This window comes from Manis pentadactyla, chromosome 8 (assembly GCF_030020395.1).
Source record: "Manis pentadactyla isolate mManPen7 chromosome 8, mManPen7.hap1, whole genome shotgun sequence".
Classification (NCBI taxonomy): domain Eukaryota; kingdom Metazoa; phylum Chordata; class Mammalia; order Pholidota; family Manidae; genus Manis; species Manis pentadactyla.
The window spans coordinates 105,638,326-105,664,869 of NC_080026.1; the positions used below are offsets into that span (position 1 = coordinate 105,638,326).

At 39.7% G+C, this 26,544-nt stretch overlaps 1 protein-coding gene across 4 annotated transcripts in view; it reads left to right on the forward strand.

The window, feature by feature from the left end:
• The window catches only part of PLCE1 (phospholipase C epsilon 1), a 323,016-nt gene that overhangs the window by 178,334 nt on the left and 118,138 nt on the right, over window positions 1-26,544 (forward strand). For all 4 annotated transcript variants that reach the window (XM_036886335.2, XM_036886337.2, XM_036886338.2 and 1 more), the window contains exon 4: window positions 5,894-6,210. In XM_036886335.2, coding sequence (XP_036742230.2) covers window positions 5,894-6,210 — 317 coding nt within the window. The remainder of the gene's footprint in view (window positions 1-5,893; window positions 6,211-26,544) is intronic.

Below are 26,544 nucleotides of genomic sequence, written 5' to 3' on the forward strand. Positions count from 1 at the left end.
GCGAGAACTATCCACTCAAGGGTCAAACCCTTATCTTGGAATTTGAAGGATTCATTTTATCAGACCACTCCAAGTAAACAAGCACAGGAAGCTGATTTATACTAACTGAAATCACCTGAGATGCACCTAAAAATGAGAATGCCAATGTGACATTCTGTTGCTCCGTGAGACCACACTAAGTCATCAGAAACATGAGCTCTGGAGTCAAATAGACACTGATTGATTCAAATCCCTGCTCCCTGAGTTGCTACTTATGTGACCTTAATGTTAGCCTCATGTAAGAATACTATCTACCTCCTGAATTAATCCATGTAAAGTACTTCATTCAGGAAGCTGTTATTTGAGCAGAGAATCAGAACATGAAGATACTGGCAAATATTTCTAGACTGTGACACCATCAAAAGATACAGCCCTATTCTACTGTAGAATAATTATTAACTGAAGAACATGGGCCTGAGAGCAAACATAGATTGTAAATGAGGTGGATAATTTTATTCACCAGAAATTTTCTAAAATGTTTTTTCACAAGAGAAGGACTATAGTTTCCAGTGAGCTTTAGGAACTTTGCTCCACAAATAATAAGGAAGCATCAGGGGTCATAGAGCCACTGGGTATTTAATCCATTGCAGAGTTGTCCATGTTTTAGAGAAAAAGGTGTGATGATGACTTACAGCTGAGAATTGGGATAATGTAGCATGTGAAAGGGGAGGAAGAGATTATAAGGAGAACTCTGCTAGAATGACAGGAAGTAGGAAGTATTTTTTTTATCACATTTTGGTTCTCTTTATTTTTTTTTATTAAGGTATTATTGATATACACTCTTATGAAGGTTTCACATGAAAAAACAATGTGGTTACTACATTTACCCATATTATCAAGTCCACCCCCATACCCCTATGCAGTCAAAGTCCATCAGTGTAGTAAGATATCACAGATTCACTATTTGCCTTCTCTGTGCTACACTGTCTTCCCCGTGACCCCACACACCATGTGTACTAAACATAATACCCCTCAGTCCCCTTCTCCCTCCCTCCCCACCCACCCTCCCACACCTTTCCCCTTTGGTAACCGCTAGTCCCTTCTTAGAGTCCGTGAGCCTGCTGCTGTTTTGGTCCTAGTAGGAAGTATTTTTCAAACACTGATAAAAATGTGGAACTTGGGGGATGGAAATTCATGTCCCAAGATTTCTGGGATGTTTCTTTGTGGCACATGATATAAAATACCTGAATAATCAGGTATTTAGTGTAGCTTCAAAGAAACCTACACTAAAGGTCTACATTAGATTTCAAGATCTCTAACATCAGATTTGTGTGCCTTTGAGTGGGATGTCATGCTTATATTCTGAGACATAAGGACTCACTAAATTTATTGGGGTTATATTGACCAGGCTTTTCTTCTTTTATTCAACTTTTTTTTAGGTCTCCTTTATTGTTATTTCCTACCAGTCACTAGACTCTTCATTCACTATAACAGCATAGGATTCATATCTCAAGATATATTGCATTTGATAATGTATCATCTTATATTACTTACATATTTTATTACATTATCTCTTCTCTTACATATGTAATTAAGTGGTTTTGTAAGATTTGGGATTTTTATTTCTTCTGAAGAGTGCTGTACTTTGAAATTATGTCTTAGAGTTGGTTATCTCTTGGAAGACTTCCTATACTTGGCTGATTCCACTGTCCATAAATTGTCAGTTTCCAGAAACTTCAGTATGCCTTTGTCATTAGACTACATTCTGACTTAATTTCAGGAAATCCAGTTACCTTTTAAACTATTTAGAAAGTTGAAAAATGAGAGCATGTAGGCCATGTAGATTTGAGCATGTTCCTTATTTTAATTATGTTTAAATATGAGCTTAGAGAGAACCAAATATAATTTGGTAGTCCTTGATTTTTGGTAATTTGGTTCAAAGATGGATAAAAATGGTTAGAATAAATCATTTGTATTCCTTAATTACCTGCTCACCTTTTTTTTTTTTTAAGCTGTTACATTCATATCCGTGTTTTTGGATGAATTTGATTACTCACTGTCCTCCTTGGTCAGCTGCTATCTGTACTTTGTGATCAACCACCTTCCCTGTCAGTACATTGCTTTAAGCCACCACCCCCACCCCTCTGGAAAGCAGCCTACCAGATCCCTCCCTCCTCTCTTGTCCCTTCTGTATCCTAATTTCCACGCAGCACCCAGATTGATCCACTTAAAACACAAATCAGATCCATTACCATTCAGCTCTTTTCACCTTTAAAAAAAATTTTTTTTATTTTGCTATCATTAATCTACAATTACATGAGGAACATTATGTTTACTAGACTCTCCCCATCACCAAGTTCCACCCACATACCCCATTGCAGTCACTGTCCATCAGCGTAGTAAGATGCTGTAGAATCACTACTTGTTTTTTCTGTGTTGTACAGCCCTCCCCATGACCCCACACACATTATGCATGCTAATCATAATGCCCCCTTTCTTTCCTCCCCCCCTTATCCCTCCATTCCCACCCATCCTCCCCGGTCCCTTTCCCTTTGGTAACGGTTAGTTCATTCTTGGGTTCTGTGAGTCTGCTGCTGTTTTGCTCCTTCAGTTTTTTCTTTGTTCTTATATTCCACATATGAGTGAAATCATTTGGTACTTGTCTTTCTCCGCCTGGCTTATTTCACTGAACATAATAACCTCTAGCTCCATCCATGTTGTTGCAAATGGTAGGATTTGTTTTCTTCTTATGGCTGAGTAGTATTCCATTGTGTATATGTACCACATCTTCTTTATCCATTCATCTACTGATGGACACTTAGGTTGCTTCCATTTCTTGGCTATTGTAAATAGTGCTGCAATAAACATAGGGGTACATCTGTCTTTTTCAAACTGGGCTGCTGCATTCTTAGGGTAAATTCCTAGAAGAGGAATTCCTGGGTCAAATAGTATTTCTATTTTGAGTTTTTTGAGGAACCTCCATGCTGCTTTCCACAATGGTTGAACTAGTTTACATTTCCACCAGCAGTGTAGGAGGGTTCCCCTTTCTCCACAACCTCGCCAGCATTTGTTGTTATTTTTCTTTTGGATGGTGGCGATCCTTACTGGTGTGAGGTGATATCTCATTGTGGTTTAAATTTGCATTTCTCTGATGATTAGTGATGTGGAGCATCTTTTTCCTGCTCACCTTTTAAAATTAAAGAGAAATGATCATTTGGATAGTATAATTTTTATACAGTTTTTATACAGAGGACAAAACAGAAAGTTTCACCTGGAATATTCATCAAACAAGTTCAATCTTGCATCAGTGGAGAGTGATGTAGCTCAGACTTTAACCTATTCTCCTCACAATTTGTTTTTAGATTGCACTGAAGGCATTTTTCTAAAAGGAGAGCAACTCACTTAGTTAAATAGGAAGTACCAGCAAGAATGTTTTTCCAGCTATGCTTCAAAGGTGGCAGGCTGCTCAGGAGACAGTGAGTTGAAGGGGGAGTTTCAGAGCTCAGACCATCTATAGAGATGCCTTGTCAACAGTGACCTGAGAGTTAGGAGCTCCCAAGACAGACCTGGTTTCTGTTTTTGGTTTACTAACTTGGACAGACTGTGTGGCCTGATTTTTGGATCAGAAGACATGGGGTCACCATACTTATAGAGGAAGGAATCAGGGAATACAAACTAGCCTTTCAAGATGGTGCATAATGAAGGGAAGCCCAGAGGGGGTATGGAGCTTAAGGCAGAAGGAAAGTTTTATTGGTGTGTTTTAAAGGGAAACTGAACATTTGTGTAAGTAAAGAAGAGTCTATGGAAAGAAGGGGATTAAAGGTGGAGATAACCACTGAGGCAAGTTGGATAGACTGAATTGCAAACCTCAGTGGGCTTTGGAGAGGAGGAGGCCCTCACCATTCTCAGAGAAGGAGGAGAAAATGGAAGAAACAGAAGCATTTAAACTAACTGAAGAAGTTCCTGACACTTGGCAACTATCACAGTGTAGCAAATTAAGAAATGATTTTTAAAATGTAGGGAAAATACAAGTGGGTTTGGGAATGTGAGAATAGAAAAGCTACACTGCTAAGATAAAGAGGACAGTGAGTTATTTAGGGGAAAATAAATACTCATGCCAAGCCTGAAGCTGCCCTGAGAACCTAACTGAAGTTAGAGAGCCCAGATTAGTAAGGGTCTCATCACTAAGTAGCTTAATTGTCAGTGTCATCATATAGCAGCCCAGAAGCCAAGTTGAGTTTGCCTAGGATTAAGGACTGGGCAGTACATGTGACAGAGAGTCCAAGTGACTGGTGTTGGTGGGTGCCATACTGAAATGCTGACCATGCACCCAGACCAAGGCCAAGAACTGGAAGTCTGCCAAGGACAGAATAGGTGTGGTAGGAAAAGTAGAAGGGAAAAGGAGGTCAAATTCAGGGATGACGACTTGAGCTCTGTAATACAGAGATGGAGCGCTTTGGAGTGATGATTCCAAAGTTTTGTGCTCTAGAGATAAAAGAATCAAGAATACTGAGGTCCAGATGCTGAGGACGGCTTCCTTAGGAGCTTTGCTGTTGTCCAGTGCCCAAACCAGATGGCAGTCCTTGTTGAGGAATATGGTGCCATTAAGAGACAGATTGGTTTTATTCTGCCAAAGAGTCAATAGGAGTGTTTTAAGAAATCAGGCATGAAAGATTCTGGGAAAATGGAACGTGGTCCCCTCATGAAGTACTATGAGACGTGTGAAGGAGGGCTCGCCAGGGAGATACTTCTGAGAAAGAAAAGATGTGAACTGGATAGAGAGAAAGCCGTTTGGCCCTCAGGGGAGCATTTCCTGAAGTGGTTCCAAGTAATGCTCATCACACAGAAGGCATAGTAGATGTTATCTGAAGTATGGTTCTGGGGAAACACTGGATTAAGCAATGTAAATGGATTTCTTTACTATAAGACCCCTTAGAGCCTTTGACTGTGTACCTCATGAACCTCATGTATTTCCAGGAAGAGAATTTGTGACATGAATATGTGACATTTCCCTAACTGAGCTGGTCACAAAACTGATCAAACTTTGGGAAATTCTGTTCTAGGAATCATAATGTATTTTTCAAAAATTTTAGATGAATGGTTAAGTGGATGAATGAATGAATAATTTATATGCAGGAAGTTAAGAGACAGATTGGGGGAGAGAGGTCCAAATAACGTGAATTTCTGTTAAGAGAATAATTTTCAGCCTACAAATGTATTTGGTACTTCTTTCTAATGCACTCACCACTTTCTCTCCCGCTGCCACCTTCTTACTACCAGTTGTAGAGAAGGGAGTAAGATTTAATATTTTAGGTACATCTCCTTATTACCTGTTTCTTCCTAGCTTTTATAGGTGGTTCTGCCCCTACAAAACACTAGGTGGCTCTCAGGGGAGCAGTCTTTGAGGGCAGAATGTTGGCAAAGACCGTGAAGTTTTGAAACCTTACATGCAGAGGGTGCCAGATTTCCTGCATGTTTATAGGCAATGTGCCTATATATGTAATGGCTCACCCCTTACGACCTTCTTTCCTCTTACATTTCAGTTGCTGTACCCACACCCACCCTCATTTAGTTTCACTCTGATGGTGAACACTAGAGTATGAGGAAGCAAACAGTACATTTTACGTCTCTATTACTCTGCCCAGTGTCACAGTGAACTGATGAGGGAATGGTGTGCTAGATCAATTCTGTTTCTGAAATGGGAAACTAAGCCTTTCCCCACCCCGGGAGGTGGGAGAGGGTAGGTGGGACAGATACCAGAAAGGGCTTCACATCAAGAATGATAGTATAGAACTGTTCACCAAGGAGAAACTTTGGTTAAGAAACCTGTAAGATTTTAAATGATTCTCACATAAATATCTGTTGTAGGTGATACCAACCTTGGTGTGACCATGACTTTGTTGTTTTATTTCAGAACGTCAGCCAGGAACCTCTATGGCCAATTCCAGTGCCCTCCCTTCAAGTTCAGCTGGGATCAGTAAGGAACTGCTTGACCTACAGCCCCTCATCCAATTCCCAGAGGAAGTCGCCAGCATCCTGATGGAGCAGGAGCAGAATATTTATCGAAGGGTCTTGCCAGTTGACTACCTCTGCTTCTTGACCCGGGACTTGGGCACTTCGGAATACCAAACCTCCCTGCCCTGCCTCAGAGCCTCCATCTCAACATCGATTCTTACCTCCCAGAATGGAGAGCACAATGCCCTTGAAGATCTTGTGATGAGATTTAATGAGGTAAGAAGCCACTTTGAGATGTTTTTGTAATTGAATCTCTAGTAAATGATTTTTATGCAGAATTCTTTTAGTTTTGTCTGTTACTGATAACTCATCTACCTGTCTGTCCTGCCACTTGTTTGATGGCTGCTTTCTTTCCAGACAGTGAGATAGAGAACATTGTCATCCTTCTCACTTCACTCCAACCTATGCTTCTGCCTAATTATTCCTATTTCCACCTCATACCTTTACCACGTCCACAAGCCTTCTCCCCATCAACAACCTGTGCCCTGCTTTTCTCCACTCCCTTGCTAAAAAATTATCCCTGGGCCCATTTTCAAATATTCTCCCCCTTATTCTGACAGGTGCTTTTAAGACCAGATGTCTCAATTTAAAATTTTGACATGACCCTTAGCTATGGGATCCATTCAGCCCACCCCCTTTCCACTATCAGGCATCCTCAGCAGAAGCTAAACACCAACAGGAGTTAGGAGAGCAGGAGGAATGTGGGCTTAAGGTGCAAGGAATCACCCCACTTCTGCTCTCTGCCTCAGCCCCAGAAAGTCCCTCCAAGGCCTCCAAGATCTTATCAGAAGCAAGTTCTGAAGAGGACAGTATGACTGGAGTCTGGGAACCTTTAGGAGGGAGGCACTGTAAGAGGTCTAGGGACTCGCTGGAAGGAAAAGAGCCAATGGCTGACTTCCTGTGGTCCTGGAGCCAGGACAAGGGACAGGAAGGAGAGGCAGGTCTCCACACAGTGCTAGGGCGAGGCGATGCTGTGCTTCTGAGCTTAGAGAACATGGTAAAACCCCACACCCAGGGTTTTCTATTCTACATTTTATTTCTTTTAGACTTGTTTTTGTTTTTGCCTTGAATAGTAAAAAACTTTTCAATCCATGTGTTTGTTGGTTGTTATTGGTTTAACTGTAAACATAGTAGTTTCCTATTTTAGTCATCTAGGAAACTACTAAATGCTAAGAGGATGCACCGGTTCTGGGTCCTAAAGATCTCAATTGACAGAGGATCAATCAGCCTTTGTTACTTCAACACTTTCTAACTGCACAGCTCACCTTGCAGCCTCCATAGCCTGCCAATTATGACCCTGATAATGCCTGTAAATGTCAATGACCATGACAAGGCCCAGTGGATGCAAATAGTGTTAGAGGCTGAGTTCAACCAATTCTGCATCCAGACATGCCCTGAACGCCATTCCTCAGAAGGGAGTTTCATTATCCACAGGAATTGCTGATGTCCATCTAGCACTGTCATGCTAATTATTTTACATGTATCACTTATTTGCTCCTCACAGCAACCCTGGGAGACAGATACTGTCATTAGCCCACCTTAAAAATAGGGAAACTGAGGCACACGGTGATGCAGTCATTTGCCTGTGGTTATACAGTTGGTAGATGACAATAGAAAGATTCAAACCTACATAGTCAGGTCCCAGAGCCTGGGCTTTGAAACACTACAGTATAATTCTTCTCACCTTTATCTGACTCATGTTAGGGGGTGATGCCTGATAAAAATGCATTTTGCTGGTCCCACCCCAAACTGAGTAAAACAGACTCTCTGGGAATCCACATGAGACCTTGTGAACCACATTGCCCCAAAGTTGCTTTTTAAAATAAATCATATGTTCTTGATTTTCCTTACTGATTAAAAACAGGGTGGAAAATGAAAGCTCCAGTAAATTTAATGATTTTATTAGTGGCTTTTTATTACTGTATCTCATGAATTATTTTAAACTTTCAGATCTACTCACTCTCACATCCTTAGGACACCATCCTTGTCTTTTGTTGTTGTTTTAAATTCCATCTGAACTTGAAAGGGATTTTCCTAGATTTTTAAAATCTAATTTTAAATTAACTTTGGAGAAGGAAAACTAGAGTTTCTTCCATTCATTATCATAACCTTGGGAATCAAAGATGAGTCAATGACTTCACCAATTCAGAATTAGTGATGATAGGAGCCACTGCTGGGTTGAGGCATGCTTTGGACTATCTCTGAAAATAGTTTAGCAAAGCAACTTCAGAACGTAAACAAGATTTCTGGGAAAACACTTAAACTACTTAAGAGAACAGTATGTTTTTAAGTATTCTCAAGCATCTATTTTCATACAAATTATGGGTATGCTGATTAAAAATCAGTTTTATATAGTCATTACAGGCAGATCCCAAATGACCTCCACCAGGCAACACTGGGATAGCTGAATTCTAGTTGCTTTATGTACCTTAGAGAGGAAAAGCTGCATTACAGTAGACCCCCTTATCCACAGAGGATGCCTGAAACCATGGATAGTACAAAACCCTATATATACTGTTCTCTCCTATACATACAGGTCTATGATAAAGTTTAATTTATAAATTACACACAATAAGAAATTAATAACATAGACCAATTATAACTAGGCTATAATAAAAGTTATTTGAATGTGGTCTCTCTCAAAATATGTACTATACTCACCATTCTTGTGGTGATGTGGATGATATTATCTTGAGAGGACAAAATGCTTACTTGATGAGATGAAGTGAGGTGAATGACAAAAACACTGTGATGGGGCATTAGGCTTCTATTGACCTTCTGACAATATGTAAGGAGGAGGATCATCTGCTTCCAGACCAGTGGACCTTAGGTACCTAAAACTGTGGAAAGTAAAACCACAGAAAAGGGGCAACTGTTGTATATTAAAAGAGAATACTTAAATTCATATTTTCACCTATTTAGAATAGTCTTGCCTCCAAATTAACATGGCTTTACTTTCTATAAAGAAAAGGAATGAAAGGAGCTAGATTTAGTCTGGTCCAGGTTCTCTGGACTGGACATTTTCACATTTTTAATCCCATTTAATCCTCATAACATTTGTGTAAGGCAATGTCATTATCTCTGACTCACAGATGAAGAAAGTGAAGCTTAAACAACAAAATAAATAATAATAGTATTGTATTATGATCCATAGACTAAAATAAACATTCATGAGTCCATACTAATAATATATACGAATAATAACATCAATGAGAGGGGTGGGGAAGGTACAGATCTTACTTATAAGATAATTCCAATTAATAAATGTAGAAGGAATGAGTGAAATAGGAAATCATGATTAGGAGGACACCCCAGTAATAAAGTATTACAGGCAAGAACCACTGATGAATGCAAAAAATTTGGACAAAAGTATGATGAGAAACAAGATATTTGCATAACCTCAAAGTGTCTCTCAAAAAATAGTTATTAATTACAAAAGGAAAAGTAGAACATTGGAGAAACCCAGTAGATATCACCTTAAATAAGTGCTCAGGGTCGGTGTGGCCAGTGATAAGACATACTGATGTGTATCACCTGATATGGTGCACTAAGAAGGCATGACATCATCTCTATGGAGTTATTTCCCAAAGATCTAATCACAGGGGAAAAACTGATAACTCCAAATTAAGTGACAGTCTACTCTTCAAAAGTGTCAAGGACAGAAAGATAAGGAAACACTGAAGAACTATCAAAGACTAGAGGAGACAAGGAGACATGACCGCTAAATGCACAGTGGGATCCTCTTGGATCCTGGGCTAGAAGAATATTAATGGGAAAACTGATGAAATTCGAAAAAGGCATGTGATTATTTTTATTAAAGAATCATTGATATACAATCTTATGAAAGTTTCACATGAACAACATTATGGTTTCAACATTCACCAGTATTATCAAGTCCTCACCACCCCCCTTTGCAGTCACTGTCTATCAGTGTAGTAAGATGCTATAGTCATTACTTGTCTTCTCCATGTTGTACTGCTTTCCCCATGATCTACCTATATTGTGATTGTGAATTATAGTGCCCCTTAATCCCCTTCTCTCTCCCCGCCCACCCTCCCCTTTGTTAACCACTAGTCCCTTCTCAGTGTCTGTGAGTCTGCTGCTATTTCGTTCCTTCAGTTTTCCTGTGTTTTTATACTCCACAAATGGGTGAAGTCATTTGGTATTGTCTTTCTCTGCCTGGCTTATTTCACTGAGCATAATACCCTCTAGCTCCATCCATGTTGTTGCAAATGATAGGATTTATTTTCTTCTTATGGTTGAATAATATTCCATTGTGTATATGTACCACATCTTCTTTATCCATTCATCTAGTGATGGACACTTAGGTTGCTTCCACATCTTGGCTATTGTAAATAGTGCAGCACTAAACATAGGAGTGCATATGTCTTTTTTAATATGGGATCTTGTTTTCTTTGGGTTAATTCCTAGGAGTGGAATTCCTGGGTCAAATTGTATTTCTCATTTTAGTTTTTTGAGGAACCTCCATACTGCTTTCCACAATGGTTACACTAATGTACATTCCCACCAACAGTGTAGGAGGGTTCCCCTTTTTATGCATCCTCACCAGCATTTGTTGTTTCTTGTCTTTTGAATGTTGGCCATCCTAACTGGTATGAGGTGACATCTCATTGTGGTTTTAATTAATATTCATGCATCACTGTTAATTTCCTGGTTTTGATAATGGTAGTGTAGTCATGGAAGATGCTAACATTAGGAGAAGCTGGTGAACTATATATGGGAAATCTCTTGCACTATTTTTGCAACTTTTCTGTAAATCTAAAATTACTTCAAAATAAAAAGTTAAAAAGAATAGTGAAACTCAGAAAGGTTGAGTCACTTGTCGAAGGTCACACAATGGCTCAGTGAATGTCAGAATCCAGATGTCTGCCTTCAAAGTCTATTCTTATCTCACCCAGCTGCCTTGCCTCTCTACTTGTTAAATGTTACATTATTAAGTTCAGATGTGTAGTAAAACCAGCATTGCTGATTTAGAATATTTAAGCTTGGGTCTCCTTTCCCTCTTCCTTCCCTCTCTCTTTCTTTTCTAAATCTCCTGTGCACCTACCCTTTTTCTACTTCGCTTTCTGTTTCAATTTTTATCCAATTTCCTATTATTATCACTCATTCATTCACTCAAGACTTATTAAGTACCTACTACACTATAGTCTCCTCTTTTTTTCATTGGTGCGTCAAACATATTCTTTTAAATAAGAAATTAGCAATATATGAGGAAAATTTACAACATTATAAGCACATATTCTGGTTCTATCAAAATTAGGTACAAGATTTTGGAGCACTGAAACATCTTAAAGACAAAAGAGAGAATATTAACTCCAGGAGTGCTAGTCACTTAGGGGAGAGGTGAATGCATTTATTTATGCATTCAATCATTTAGTTATCATATTTTCAGCACTTCTCAGAAGCAAGGCACCATTGTGGATAAGCACTGAGGAATGTGAGTAACAGTCTGTGGCTGCCAGAGCTACCAGTCTTAAATTGCAGTTAGGCACAGGCACAAATCACTACCAAAAAAGGCAGAAATTAAATGCAGTGTGAGTGGCACAGATGATGGGAGCTGAGGTTTCTCAGTGGGTGATCAGAGCTCTCTCTGCTCAGCTCTGGAGTTTGGGCTGGGTCTTGGGGGATGGGGTGTAATAAAGGGGGAACTTCACAGGGAAGAGAGGACATTCTGCATAAGAAGACAACCAACAAACTGCAAACATGAGCAAGACTCATGGTCTAGGGAGGCAGCTTTTCCTGATTGTCCATAGAACATGTTATGAGCTACAAGTTTCCTGAATTCTAAAAACTCTTCACACAATGACTTAACTGTAATGTGGGGAAAGGGAAGAAAATTCCTGATGCCTTTTGGGCAATGTTGCCTAATATTTGTTCTTAGGAAAATATGGTTAAAATGCATTTCAAAGTACAACCATGAAATAATTGAAAGCTTGGCTTACATTGAGGAAGGCCAAGAGACAAAGCATTTAAAATTGACTTAGGTTGTGGTTTGGAAGCAATGTTTCTCCCCATTCTAACTTCTCCTCCCTAATGTCAAAACTGGTGCACACCAGAGCAGCTTCTTAAAGGCGGTTATCTCTTTATCCTTGCAAATAAACAGAAGCATGCCCAGGGTGTCAGTCCTCAAGCCAGTAGTAATCAAGATCTGTGGTGGGAGTAAGCTCAGTCCTGCTTTGCTTGGTTTGGGAAGCAGATCTTCCCAAACCCTTTTGTACCTCTCTGTAGTCCTGTTTTGAATTGGAAGTTCCAGGAAAGCAGTGTTCTTTCTCCTTTCAGGTTGAGCCACCTTATTTCCTGGCCTCCCATGATGTCTCTTGATTTGACTGTCTCAAAACATATTTTTCTTTTTTCTCACCTTTTGTTCCTCTATCTAGCCTCAACCCCTAGTACACATTCTTTTTGATATTACTGGGTTTTTTAATTCCATTTATATGACATTCTTGAAATGCTAAAATTATAGAAATAGAGAACAGGTCAGTGGTTGTTGGGGTTTAAAGAAGGGATAGAGGGGCAGAAAGTGGGGTTTTTTTTGTATTAAGATATCATTGATATAAAATCTTATACTCAGGTTTCACATGAGCAACATTGTGATTACTACATTACCCACTATTATCAAGTCCCACCACATACCCATTACAGTAACTGTCCATCGGCATAATAAGATGCTATAGAGTCACAACTTGTCTCCTCTGTGCTATACTGCCTTCCCCGTGTCCCCTCTATATTATGTGCACTAATCATAATACCCATTAATCCCCATATCCCTCCCTTCCCACCCACCCTCCCCAACCCCTTTCCCTTTGGTAACTGCTAGCCCATTCATGGGTTCTGTGAGCCTGCTGCTGTTTTGTTCCTTCAGTTTTTGATTTGTTGTTATACTCCACAGATGAGTGAAGTCATTTGGTACTTGTCTTTCTCTGCCTGGCTTATTTCACTGAGCATAATACCCTCCGGCTCCATACAGGTTGTTGCAAATGATAGGATTTGTTTTCTTCTTATGGCTGAATAATATTCCATTGTGTATATGTACCACATCTTCTTTATCCATTCATCTACTGATGAACACTTAAGTTGCTTCCATATCTTGGCTATTGTAAATAGTGCTTCAGTAAACATAGGGGTGCATATGTCTTTTTGAATCTGTGATCCTGTTTTCTTTGGGCAAATTCCTAAGAGTGGAATTCCTGGGTCAAATGGTATTTCTATTTTGAGTTTTTTGAGGAACCTCCATATTACATTCCGCAATGGCTGAACTAATTTACATTCCCACCGGCAGTGTAGGAGGGTTCCCCCTTTTCCACATCCTTGCCAGCATTTGTTCTTGCTTGTCTTTTGGATGTTGGCCATCCTAAGTGGTGTGAAGTGATGTCTCATTGTGGTTTTAATTCACATTTCTCTGATGATTAGTGATATGGAGCATCTTTTCATGTGCCTGTTGGCCATCTGAATTTCTTCTTTGGAGAAGTGTCTGTTCAGATTCACTGCCCATTTTTTAATCTGGTTATTTGCTTTTTGGGTGTTGAGGCATGCGAGCTCTTTATTTATTTTGGATACCAACCCCTTATCAGATATATCATTTATGAATATATTTTCCCATACTATAGGATGCCTTTCTGTTCTACTGAGATCTTACTGTTTTTTTAATTCCTCTTTAATAAATTCCAGAGATATTTGCCTTTCCTAGAGGAGACAGAGAGGCATTTTTTTGTAGATAACTTCACCAAAGAGATGACATGCTTTAGCACATGTAGTTGAGAAGAGATAAGAGGCAAATAGAGATTGAAGATCATCCTTATTCCCTAGGCTTTCACACCTTTTTTTCGAGGACTGTGGTGGAACATGGGGTGGTACTCTGGGATGACAGTTCTGAGTTGCCAGTTCTCAGACCTTATTCTTCCTCAATATGGTCTCTGCTTCCGGTCTTATTGTTCACCCACTGATGACCTTTGGGGTTGGAACTTGTCACAGTCTGCACATATAGCTGGCCCTCTGGATCTGGTAACAGTGAATTTTTGGCTTCAGAACCTACCACTGCCCAGCACTCTTTTGTGTAACCGATAGTTGATCTCTCTGGCTGAGGACTGGTTTTCAGCTTCTAGAGACCATTAATAAATTCACTTTTTCCTGTGTCCTGAGAGAGAGCAGTTTTGCTTGTTGAATAGTGCTTAGCAAGACCATTGTCCAGGCTCCTCTTTTGGACAGCTAGTCCAAGGACAGATCATGAGCCCAAGATTTAGCCAACAGTTATACTGAGACCACAGAAGACTCTGGAAGGATTTCACTTAGCTCTTGGCCTAGGTGATCTTCCCCACTCCCTTCTGTTTGGTCAACCTACACAGTCATCAACATGCTTCTCTAGCCACACAAATGTGGGCAGTCCAAAGTGACACTCAGTTGTTGCTTCTCTCCAATAGGTTTCACCAGATGCATATGAAACAGTTTAAAGGCCACCCCCTCTATAAAGAATGCCAAGGTGCAGCTTAACTCCCTGAAAAAGAAATGTAAGAATAAATAAATCATCGACCAGAGAAGCAGTGTTTGAGCCTGGGTCTTTTCACCCAGAGTTTCTTATATACTTCATGAGTGATGATGATAATTTTGGCAAATTCCAGCATCTAAAAGTCTGCCTAGTTATAGCCAATGGAAGACCATTTCCGCACAGTAAGGAGCGTGACATATAATGGTGCCAGGGATGGAGGGTAGTGTTATCATGTCCAAATGTGTTTTCACTTGAAATATTTTGGAAAAAAACTTTTTTTTTAATTTGTACAGTCAGCCATGTTAGAAAAGTTTCCTGTCAAAGCTTCCCCTCCCCCTTTTTGTGCAGACAGCCAAGCAAATCATCTGTTTAGGACTGCTTTACAAACTTTCCTCCTCATTTCTGGACACTTATGGGGCAGAGTGCTAATTAAGCCCACTCAGGGTAAGGGAAATTTCAGCTCATGTTGGAAAAACAGATTTCTCCTTGGAAAATCACATCTCCCTAGAGGCCATCTCTGAGAGCAGAGCAGACATTGTATTCATTCCCCAGAATGGATTTCACTGCACATGCCCCAGTTTACAGAAATATTAGTCCAGAAATTTCCAGACTGAAAAATACAGTAGGCAGTTAAACCAGAGACTCAGCTGTGCAGGGCAGCATTCTAAGAGCAAGGTTATTTGTAGGGGCCTCATCTACCCTGGAGCCAATTGACAGCAAATCGTGTTCGGTGGTTCTTGGCAATCAGTACTCGCAAGATTCTGCTCACTCACTGTAACACTCAATAAATGGCTGGGTTGAGAATGAGGAGGGGCACTGTTCAGGGAGCAATTTGAGTCAGCCTGCCTGTCTTCTAGTCCACCACTCCCAGCTGTGTAACCTTGAGCCAACTACCAAATCCCTCAGTTTTAGATGGAGGTAATGTTATGCCTACCCCAAATGGTTTATATGAGTATTCACAGAGATGACATGTGTCAAGTACCTGGTGAGAACCCAAGCGACAGTAATGGTTCAGTATTGGTTACAAAAAAAACCCCAAAAAACCACCAACTGCATTTTCCAAATAACTTATAATAATAGATCCCATTTTATTGTTATTAATTTTCCTCCACTTAACAAATAAAGAGGCTAATTAAATGACTTACGGTTTCAGAGCTAGGATTTGAACCCAGGTGATCTGGCTTACCAACGCCAATGTTCTTGCTCATCTACCTATGCTATTGAATCAGAAGTGGAAATAGCCTTTTTCTCCTCAACATGGTTCTCTTACTCTGAATAAATCATTTTCTTCACAGCAGGATTCAAAATATTCCTTATGATTTCAACATGTATAACAATTTTGACCTCCTTGTTAACTTTATCCCAAGTGCTTTCATCCTGATATGAAAATATGGCATCTCCTTTAAATTGGGAAACTGTGGTCCTTCAGATGTGGAGGAGACTGGCATCTCAAGGTATCAGAATCAGTATCTTCTGGGGAAGAACATTAGGATAAGTTGTTATTTCTATAGAACCAGGCAGAAAGGGTACTTGGGTCCTTTGGCCTTAAAAGTCCCCTTCTTGGCTTTGAGATACTGGATGCCTGAGTATGTAGAATGCCAAAATAATCCAAATTTTACTTATTTCTTTTTTCTTCCTCTCATGACCACACTCTCTCTGCTCTACTTTTCCTCTTTTTTTATTTCTATTTTGCATGAAATCTATAATCCCCAACAGGGGTGACTTCTGAAATTCAAAACCTTAAGTCCTACCTGTACTTCTGGAAGGATCAGGAGGGAGGGAGGCTGTGCTCAAAATTGGAGTAGCAGGAGAAGGCACTAGAGAAGGGCTGCCAATCACCTTGTGAACTGGTACCTCTATGCCTGGGCTCATTCTTTAAATATCTAATGTGATTCCTTGAACAATAGTTCTGTTGATCAGCCAAATAAAGGCAAAGACATCGGGATATTTTTTAAATATGCACATGCCTGGAGCCTACCTGCAGGAGATTCTGGCTGCATGGATACATGGTGGACCCAGGAATCTGTATCTTTAAAAAGCTCCACAGTAATTCTGATGCCACCAATGGCTGAGAATTGTTGCTCCAGACCATCAGCGAAACCATTATTCAAAGAGAAAATAGGAGAAAAATGATTCCTGTCTTTGGGGTCATCTGTTAGTGCAAATCATTGAGAATTGTCCAAAGTAAATTTATGTAAATGGGTAGCTTGCTTGCTTGCTCTTTCTCTTTCTTGCCTCCCTTTCTTCCTTTTTCCTTTCTGTATTTTTTTTTTCATTCTCTGGTTCTTGTGTTATAGTAGAGGACTTGGTTTTGAAATCTTAAATATTCAAACTATTTTGTTATTATGATAGGATATTTTTATTTTCTTGGTTACCCTTCTTAAAACTCACATCATGTCTCTAGAATTTAACCAATCCAGTAAGACAACTGACAAAGTCATTGACCTATTGGAGGCCTGTTTTATTCTGTTTAAAGCAGGCACCAAGTCAGCACTTCAGTCCTGGGACTGAGAGAAATAAAAATGAAACCAATGGAAATTAGCAAATAAACATATGAGAATTTTGACATATGTATTATTATTATTATAAATAGTAAATATGACTCAGAGAAGCAGCCTAGCAACTCCTGGAGGTCTGGTGTTGTCTGCCATCAGACAGATCACTTAAATGACACCGAACACAGTGGGAAAGACCAGGTATGCTGTAGTCAGAGACTGGGATTCTGAGCCTTTCTCCAGGACTGCATTAACTGACCCTATTAGGATGTTTAATTCAGCTCTTTGAAAAACCACTCTCTTAGGGATCTTTACTTCACATGTAAGAGCCAAGGAGGAATGTATTTATGCTTTGCCAAGAATCTACGTTCACCCAAAGAGATTTAAACATTCATAAATCCAGTTGCTTTCTCAATGCCTCCTCTTGGCCTTTTTCATTCAGTGATATTTTATTGCTACGATATTTTATTGAGTACCAACTTGTATACTAAGTGCTATCTTGTGCACCGAGGATATAGCACAGAATGAGACAAACAGAGCCCCTACTCTTACAAATCTTACATTCTAATAAATGCCTAAAAGGCATCTCAAATATGGCCAAAATAGAACTACTAGTTTCTTCCTCCTGTTTATATGCCATCCAGTTCTGTTACGCATTTCTGTTCCCTCTGCCTAAGTCTTCTCCACTTCCCCCACACCATCCTCTGCCTCTCAACTTGTACCCAGGAGCTCAGGCTAACAACTTAGGAGTAATCCTCCATTTACTCTTTTCCCAAATCCCCAACATCCAAACCATCAGCAAGTCCCATTTGCTTTACTTACAAAATATATCCTGCCTTGGACCACTCCTTAGCATCTCACCTGCCACCACCTTGGAGCCCCCACTGCCCTCACCTCCAGGACTGCTTTCATGCTTGCATCCCCTGTAAGCCATTCTCCACTTCTATAAACATAAAGCAGATCAGGCCACCCCTGTGCTGAAAATCCCCAATGGCTTCCTTTTGCATTTGGACTGATATCTGAAATGCTAAGACTGTGCCTCATTTTGGCCCTGTCTACTTCTCCAGTCTTACTTTTCACTACCCACCCCTCTGGCTCCTTTCCAGCCACCCTGACCTTCATTCTGTTTCTGAACAGGCTGAGCTAGTTTTCTCCATACAGCCTGTGCACTTGCTGTTCCCTCTGCCTAAGACCTTTCCATGGATCATACCACAGCTGTCTTTTCTTAGTATGTCTCAGCTCAAAAGTCAGGAAATCCACTGATTCCTTTCATTTTTTTTCCTTAGATACTTGCTTAACTTGTTGAGTGTTCTATGTCTGTCCTTCAAAAAGTGCCAACTATATAGTAGATACTCAGTAAATAAGTATTTAATGAATGAATAATGGTGGTAGTCGTTAATAGTTGTTGATTGAAATAGGTTCTGTTAGAAATACAAAGAGAAGACATTCAAGAAATTTACAGTCTAGTTCAAGGCATGTAAGACATAAAATATTGAAAAAATAAACACATTTTTAAAAAGACATTACAAAGCATGTAAGAGATCATGTTTAGAGAAGTGGCATGGATTAGTGGAAAGACTATGATTCTATTGCTGTCTGAATTTGACTCCAGGTTCTGCCATTTAATCCCTATGGGGCTCTGGGCAAGTAAGTGATATAAACTGAGTATTTTTCACCTGTAAAGTGGATAATTTTATCAATTTCACATGGTTATTAAGACATTTAGCAAGGTAATGTGTATAAAACCACCTAGTACAGAATAGGTACGCAATAAATAGTAGCTAGTGTGATTACATGCAAAATGAGAGACAGAGCTGTACGTGCCATGAGAGTAGAAAAGAGGCCACAGAGAAAAACGTTGCCCTTGAGGATGCCAAAGCCTTCAGAGCCATGGAGGATGGCAAGGCTTTTGCCAAACACAATTATGAACTTTATCATTGATGAGGTTTCAGAGGTTATATCATTTATGTACTTCTATCATCTGCCAAATGTAGGAAACTCTTCCTTGCAGATTTGTACTCAGCTTTTGCTAAAAAACTTTTGAAGACTGAGTTCACTCCATTTTAATGGGCCTATTATAGTGATGGAACTTAGTTTATTTTAAAATTCTTCCTTAAATCAAACTGGAATCTGCCTCCTTATAAATTCCGTCTATTGCTCCCAGGGAAATAGTAGAAGTTGTCTTCGTTCAGTTTTGTTCTCTTGAGGCTGTGCATTTCCCCATATCACCAAAACATACCATTTTTCAATATCCCTCTTGAAAATGAGGGTTCCTAATCTGTATGGAACAGTGAGACTCTCCCTTCTTGCAGTTGGGTCATTCTCCTGCTCTTAACACCTGCTGATTTATTACTTTGTTCTCTCCACTGTGTCTCATTATTAGCCCAGATGAAAGGCAAATAAAATGTCTAGACTTTTAGCATAAAAGGGCCAAACTCATCTTTTCTCTATGCATAGGTTGTTTTATGTATTGTTTTCTTGCATGGATATAATATTTATATCTAAGTCTGCTAAATTTTATCTTTTTGGACATTCAAGCCTTCAAAAATGTTTTTGAATATTAATTCAGTTATGTATTGAAGTAGCTATCCCTCCTGACTTTTGTCATATTCAGGCTTGATACATGTGTCTCATGTATCTTTATTTAAATTGTTGGTGAATATATCAAACCAAATAGGAATTAATAGAAAGCCCTAAAGCACTTCATTAGATTGCTCATCAGGTTGGCCTTGAACCATCAACCCCCCTCTTTGTAAAATGTTTTTAAGCTAGATGTGAATTTCCTTAACTCTGCAATCATCCAACAGATGTTTCTCATTTTGTCTCTAGAAGTAACTTGAGATACTCTGTGAAATCATTTCCTAAAACCAAGAGAAATCCTTGATATGTGAGTCAAATTATCCTCTCAAAAGGAAAGAAAAAGATTGGTTACTTTGACTCTTACCTGCTTAAGGATGTCTATTTTTGGTTCATTTATTTAGATGATGATGATGATGGTGAGGATGATAGAGAAATTAATAATATAGCCACTGTTAATTCTATGCCTTGCACTGGGCACTATGCCAAATGCTTTACATGCTTAATCACATTTAGCTTTCACACAACCCTGACAGAGGGGAATCACTGATTTATTTTACAAATAGAAAACAGAGATTCAGAAAGGCTATATAACTTGCCCAAAAATATCACGTAACTAAAAAGTGGCTGAGCCAAGATGAAGCTTAGGCTTTTGTGATCTCAAGCCCAAACTCTTTGTTATATTGCTATACATATAGTACTGTGCATCTAGTTGCACAGTAAGTACTTGCCATGGGAAATGCCATGAATAAAGAAATGGAAGCATAAAATGCTGGTTTGTTTAAGGGATTTGGAAGATAACCAAGTAAGGCTGAAGCAGCCTCTGCCAAAATGAGTTGTATGGGATGTCAGTATTCATTCTGTAGGAAACTAGTGGCCTGTGGCTTAACACCTTTGCCACATGCTAGGCAAAAAATGATAACTTTTTTCATTGCAGGACTTCTCAGGTCATTTATTATGCTAATGTACATTTGGGCTCTCTCAGAATGCAGTGTTTCACAAATATTTTTGAGTACTGAGTGCTTGTGGGCCTGGTACCTACTGAAGAACATGCTTTGGGAAACTCTGTCCCATAGGGGAGGTAGATGGCTCTTGGCATTAACTTCTCAGCATCCCAGAGCAGCTGAGCCACTGGTTCTTCAAGAGCTGAAGAAGGAGCAGAGAAGGAAGGGACGGTTGAGCTCTAGGCCAAAGCATGACAGATTCTGTGGAAGATGAGGTCTAGGTCCTCCTGTTTTCAAAAGAGGGTCTGAACCACATGGATTTACAAAGTGAGACCATCATCTCCTGGTTTGAATTTCATAAGGCTCACTTTAACAAAGTTTCATTCTTTTATGGTTACACCTCATACTTTAAAAATTACACACACACTAACATTGTGTACAAATCACTTTGGTAGAAAACAAGCAAGCCTGGCCCTGTACAAAAGAGTGCAGCCAAGAAGTTTGTTGGCATTTCCAGCTACCATCCTCATCTCTTCTATTCCCTGTCACCCTCACCCCCTTTTCTAGGTACCCATAGCCACCCTGATGCCTCTATTTCCCCCTCAGCCACCCCAATTCATGAAAAAATTATCTTATCTTGTTATGGGTCATTTTGAAATTTGTAAAATATTCCCTTTGATGAAAAGTAAAATCATCATCTATTTTGGCAGTTCCCTTTATTTGAATCAGTCAAATGTATAAATGCAATAAATACTCCTGGAAGGGAGAAAAAAACCTGTATACTTATAGTCCTTCAATCTAATACTTTCTAAGAAGCTCTCTGTTGCTACATAAAATATTATTTCTTAGTCTTTAGCTGGAGAAGCCAACAGCCAATCTTGGGTGGACATTTTAAGGTATACTTAAATGAAAACACTGAATTAAATAACATACACATTTATACCATGCCTTCACACTTATGCAAAGCTCATCACATGTGTTATCTCATTTAATCCTTATCGAGCCATGCTGAGTTTGGATCTGGGGCTTCAATTTGTCCTTCTAACTCCAAGTCCAAGCTCCTCCCCCTTCGTCACTGCTGCCTTTCACTTCTGCTGCATGCCTAGCATTTTGACAAACACTCCTAGAGTAGTAGCTTTTCCTAAAAATTGTGCTGCAGAACCCTGGTTTCTCAGCCAACTCTGGAAGAGAAAGGGGCGGGGTGGAATTAGTGATTCAATACCTTTCCAAAACACCTCTGCAGATCTTTTCCCCTTGTGTGCTGACGCATTAACATATTGAAGACCTGAGAAGTCCAGCAAAAAAGACACTTAAAATTCACCAGCATTTCTCATATGTATTTCATATTGAATTTTATTTTCCTGCTGTTTCTCTGGCTTTGCAGAACACATTCCTCTTGAAACGACCAAAATATATTAAGGAACAAAAAGTGCACATGTGAAATATTTAAATTACATGAAAGTTAACATATGTTACAGTCTTCCTTCTCTCCTCCCCATTAGGATGAGGGCTCTGGGTTAGTTAGTGCTGGGTAGCTCCAAGGTGAGTCAAATGCATGAATGACAAAGAGGTAGATGGCAGCTTGATCAAACACACTCTGAGTAGGACCGTGCATGATGGATTGAAGAGGGAGACTGGAAGACCCATCAGGAGAGAGTTGCAATAAACAACAGGAGATGATAACAGGCCTGGTGTAGGATGCTGGGGATGATAAAAGGGGGAAATGGCTTCTGATTTTATAGAAAAAGAACCCCAATAGTGCAGTGACAAATAGGGTAGGAAAGCTGAATGAGAGGAAAGGGTCCAGACTGGCTTCAGACTTCCAAGCAGGGTGTTTGGAATACACGGGGCACCTGTGACATCATCTGGGCAGTAACTAAGACCATCCAATGTGGGCAAGAGCACAAGCTTTGATTCAGACAATGCAGAAGTTCAAATCCTGAGCCTGTTATTTATTTGGCTGAATTACTTTGCTTTTCTGAGCTTATTTCCCCAACTATAAGAGCAACCTAAGAGTAGTTTCCTCAGCAGCCTAAGGGTTGTTGTAAAGGTAAGATCATGAATCCTTAGCTCAGGATAGCACCTAAGACTGTACTCAACAAATGTTACTTGTTATTCCTAGTATTACTACGTTCATCATCACCTTCACTCATCATCTTGTGAGGAGACATTCAGTTTGGGACATGCAGGTGTTAGGGTGAGAGTAAGGTGAGATCTTTAAGTGGATGCCCTCTAGGCAGTGTGGGGTAGGAGCCTGGAGCTCATGAGACTGCAGATAGAATTTGGGAATAATCTCTAGAGAAGGGATGGCTCAACCCTGAGAATTAATCTGTTTCCTGAGACGTCAAGTGTGAGAGAGATCAAAGGCTCCAAGGAGCAAGCTCTGGCAGCACCCGATGTCATGGCAGATAAAAGGACCTAGTGAGAAGGAGAATGTGGGCATCACATAGAATCAGGTAGTTTGGGTGATAAAACTAAGGGGGAAGAATTTGAAAGATGAGTATCACACTATCCTGAGCCAGGGAAGTTGAGAAGTGCCCTGAGAGAGAGTCCCGAATATGAGCAGATGGCAGAGTGACATGACATTACTAGCTTCTCCCCCATCCCGGGCACACCAGAAGTGTGGTCTGAGGGACAGATTTAAAGAAGAATTTCTTTGGACCAGAGCAGAGAGGACACTAAAATATTTTTGTACAAGCAACAGTTGGAGAAACCTGAACTGTTTTGCCTAGATAGAAGATTTCTAAGGTGGTCCGGATAGGTACATGTCAGTGTTTGAAGGGTTACGGTGAAGATGGAGTTGAGTTATGCTTTGTGATTTTGGCAGGCTGAACTAGGTCTAGCTGTTTCATCTCAGTCCTGGAACAGGCTGCCTTCTGAGGCAATGAGCTTCTCGTAACTGGAGAAATTTCCCACAGAGCCTGGTTGGCTGGCTGCAAAGCTGGAAAGAAACTCCTGGTTTGAGTTGGGATGTTGACCTAGGTCAAACCATGTCCTGTGGACCAAATCCATTCTACTACCTGCTTTTGTATAGCTTGTGAGCTAAGAGTGGTTTTTATATTTTTCACCAATTTTTAAAAATCAAAAGAAGAATACTATTTTGTGATGGGTGAAAACAGTATGAAATTCATATTTCAGTGTCCATAAGTAAAATTGTATTGGAACACAGCCATGTTCATTCATTTACATAATGTCTGTGTATGCTTTTGAGCTACAGTGGTAGGGCTGAGTAGCTGCAACAAAGATTGAATGGCTCATGAAGACTAAAATATTTACCATCTGGCCCTTCACAGAAAAAAAAACTGCCAGTAAGTTTGAGATCATCTAGTGGCCTCTTTTCAACTGGGAGATTCTGTGAGGAAGAAAAGTGTTTGCTTTAGATTTGAGTTGGAGATCAGGGATCACTTGGAGACCACGATCTCACTAGCCTGCAGTGATGGAAAACCATGGTACAGTGGTGAGAAAATTTAGATAATAGATTGAGAATACTTATTTGAGAGGTCTGACAGAAAACATAGGTGAAAACCTGGATGGCAGCTCATTGGACCAGCATAATACAGGGAAGGTATCTGACAGAGAATAGGAAGATATGTATAAGTTTGTGTCATAATAGAGACAATAAAAACGTTTCCTGTGCTTGATGAACCCATTGGTATTCTTAGTTTCTTCTTTATTTTATGGCACAGTTAAATATATTTGTTGTCGTCTCTCTCAGCAAGAGGGGATTTTCTAAATGTTCCTGTTTATAAGTGTGCAGAAAATTTTTGCACAGAGTCATGCTTTTGTTGGCCAAAGAAAGTGAACACTTGCTGATTTTCTGGCAATCCTAACAAAAATACTGAAGTGTATTTATACTCTGGGGGCCAAAATGAATTTCAAAATGACAGTGTTCAGATACATAATCAACCTAGCTTTCCTCTTCTGCCTCCATTGGGTTTAACAACTTTGTCAGATCTCTTCCTCTGAAATGGACTTCTGCTAGTCAGTTGAAACCAATTCTCTCAACTGCTGCGTAAACACAAAGCGGGCTTCCCTGCTGTGCTCTCAAAAGCTTGGTTCCCAACCAATGGATGAGATAAGCAGTCTAAATTGACAGTATGAAACTGTTTTAAAAAAAAAAACATTTTTTATTGTTCCTTACAGTGAGATTTTCTTATTAACATCTTGTAACCATCACAAAATGTTTACTTCACACTGTTTCAAATATAATGGTATTCTAGCAGGATTTCAAACCAGACACAGGAACTTAGTTACTGTTCTGATTCCAAACAAGGCAAGATACCTGGTATGTAGTCCAATATAAGTAACTTTCTGTTAGCTATGCCAATGAGGGAACCAGATTTAATTCTGCTAATAAAGATCCACATAGAATCAAGTAGCCTAATGTAGCTCATAGTTTTGCCTTCCTTTCCTGCAGTAATTCTGTGACAACTATTAACAAACACCACATTCATCCATTTGGTTTTCACATTCATTCTTTGTCCCTGTGGCAATAACAAGAGACAGCTCTCTGCTTTTCATTCTTTACTAGCCCCTTGTTGCCAACCAAATGATGTTCAGGCATCTTAGCCACATTTAAGAGACTCTACAGCATACTTATGCAGTTTTCTCCCCCCCTTACTCCTTTCATGCCCCTTCATGTCTGCCAGCCTGGATAACTTGTTGCTGCATTCTGTGAGAAGTGGCAGAGACACTGCACAATTCCAGAGGCACTGTACCTAGTCCACAAAGTGGCTGCTGGGATGAGAGCACTGGATCTGAGATTTGAATTCAAACACCATTTCCACCAGTTAGTGTCTGTGTGTGACCCCAAGCAAGTTTCTTAACCATTCTGTACTTCAGTTTCCTTATCTGTAAAATGGTACTAATAATACTTACTGAACAAATACGGCTGTTGCAAGAATTAAAAGATAATTTTGGGGAATGTGTTTGTCAGAGCGATTGACTCAGACTCAGGAATGCAATAAATTAGGAAAACAAAAACAAAAATGAACAAATGGGACTACGTCAAATTAAAAAGCTTCTGTACAGCAAAGGATACATCGGCAGAACAAAAAGGCATCCTACAGTATGGGAGAATATATTCCTAAACAACATATCTGATAAGAGGTTAACATCCAAAATATATAAAGAGCTCAACACCCAAAAAGCAAATAGCCCAATTAAAAAATGGGTGGAGGATATGAACAGACACTTCTCCAAAGAAGAAATTCAGATGGCCAACAGGCACATGAAAAGATGCTTCACATCTCTAATTATCAGAGAAATGCAAATTAAAACCACAATGAGATATCACCCCACACCAGTTAGGATGGCCAACATCCAAAAGACAAGAACAAATGCTGGCAAGGATGCAGAGAAAGGGGAACCCTCCTACACTGCTGGGGGGAATGTAAACTAGTTCAGCTATTGTGGAAAACAATATGGAGGTTCCTCAAAAAACTAAAAATAGAAATACAGTTTGACCCAGGAATTCCACTTCTAGGAATTTACCCTAAGAACGCAGCACTCCCGTTTGAAAAAGACATATGCACCCCTATGTTTATCGCAGCACTATTTACAATAGCCAAGACATGGAAGCAACCTAAGTGTCCATCAATAGATGAATGGATAAAGAAAATGTAGTACATATACATAATGGAATATTATTCAGCCATAAATCCTACCATTTACAACAACAAGGATGGAGCTGGAGGGTATTATACTTAGTGAAATAAGCCAGGCAGAGAAAGATGAGTACCAAATGATTTCCCTCATTTGTGGAGTATAACAACGAAGCAAAACTGAAGGAATAAAATAGCAGCATACTCACAGACTCCAAGAAGGGTCTAGTGATTACCAAAGGGAATAGGGTTGAGGAGAGTGGGTGGGAAGGGAGGGAGAAGGGGATTAATGGGTATTATGATTAGCACACAAAATGTAGGGGGTTATGGGGAAGGCAGTACATCACAGAGAAGACAAGTGACTCTATAGCATCTTACTATGCTGATGGACAGTGACTGCAATGAGGTGTGTGGCAGGGACTTGATAA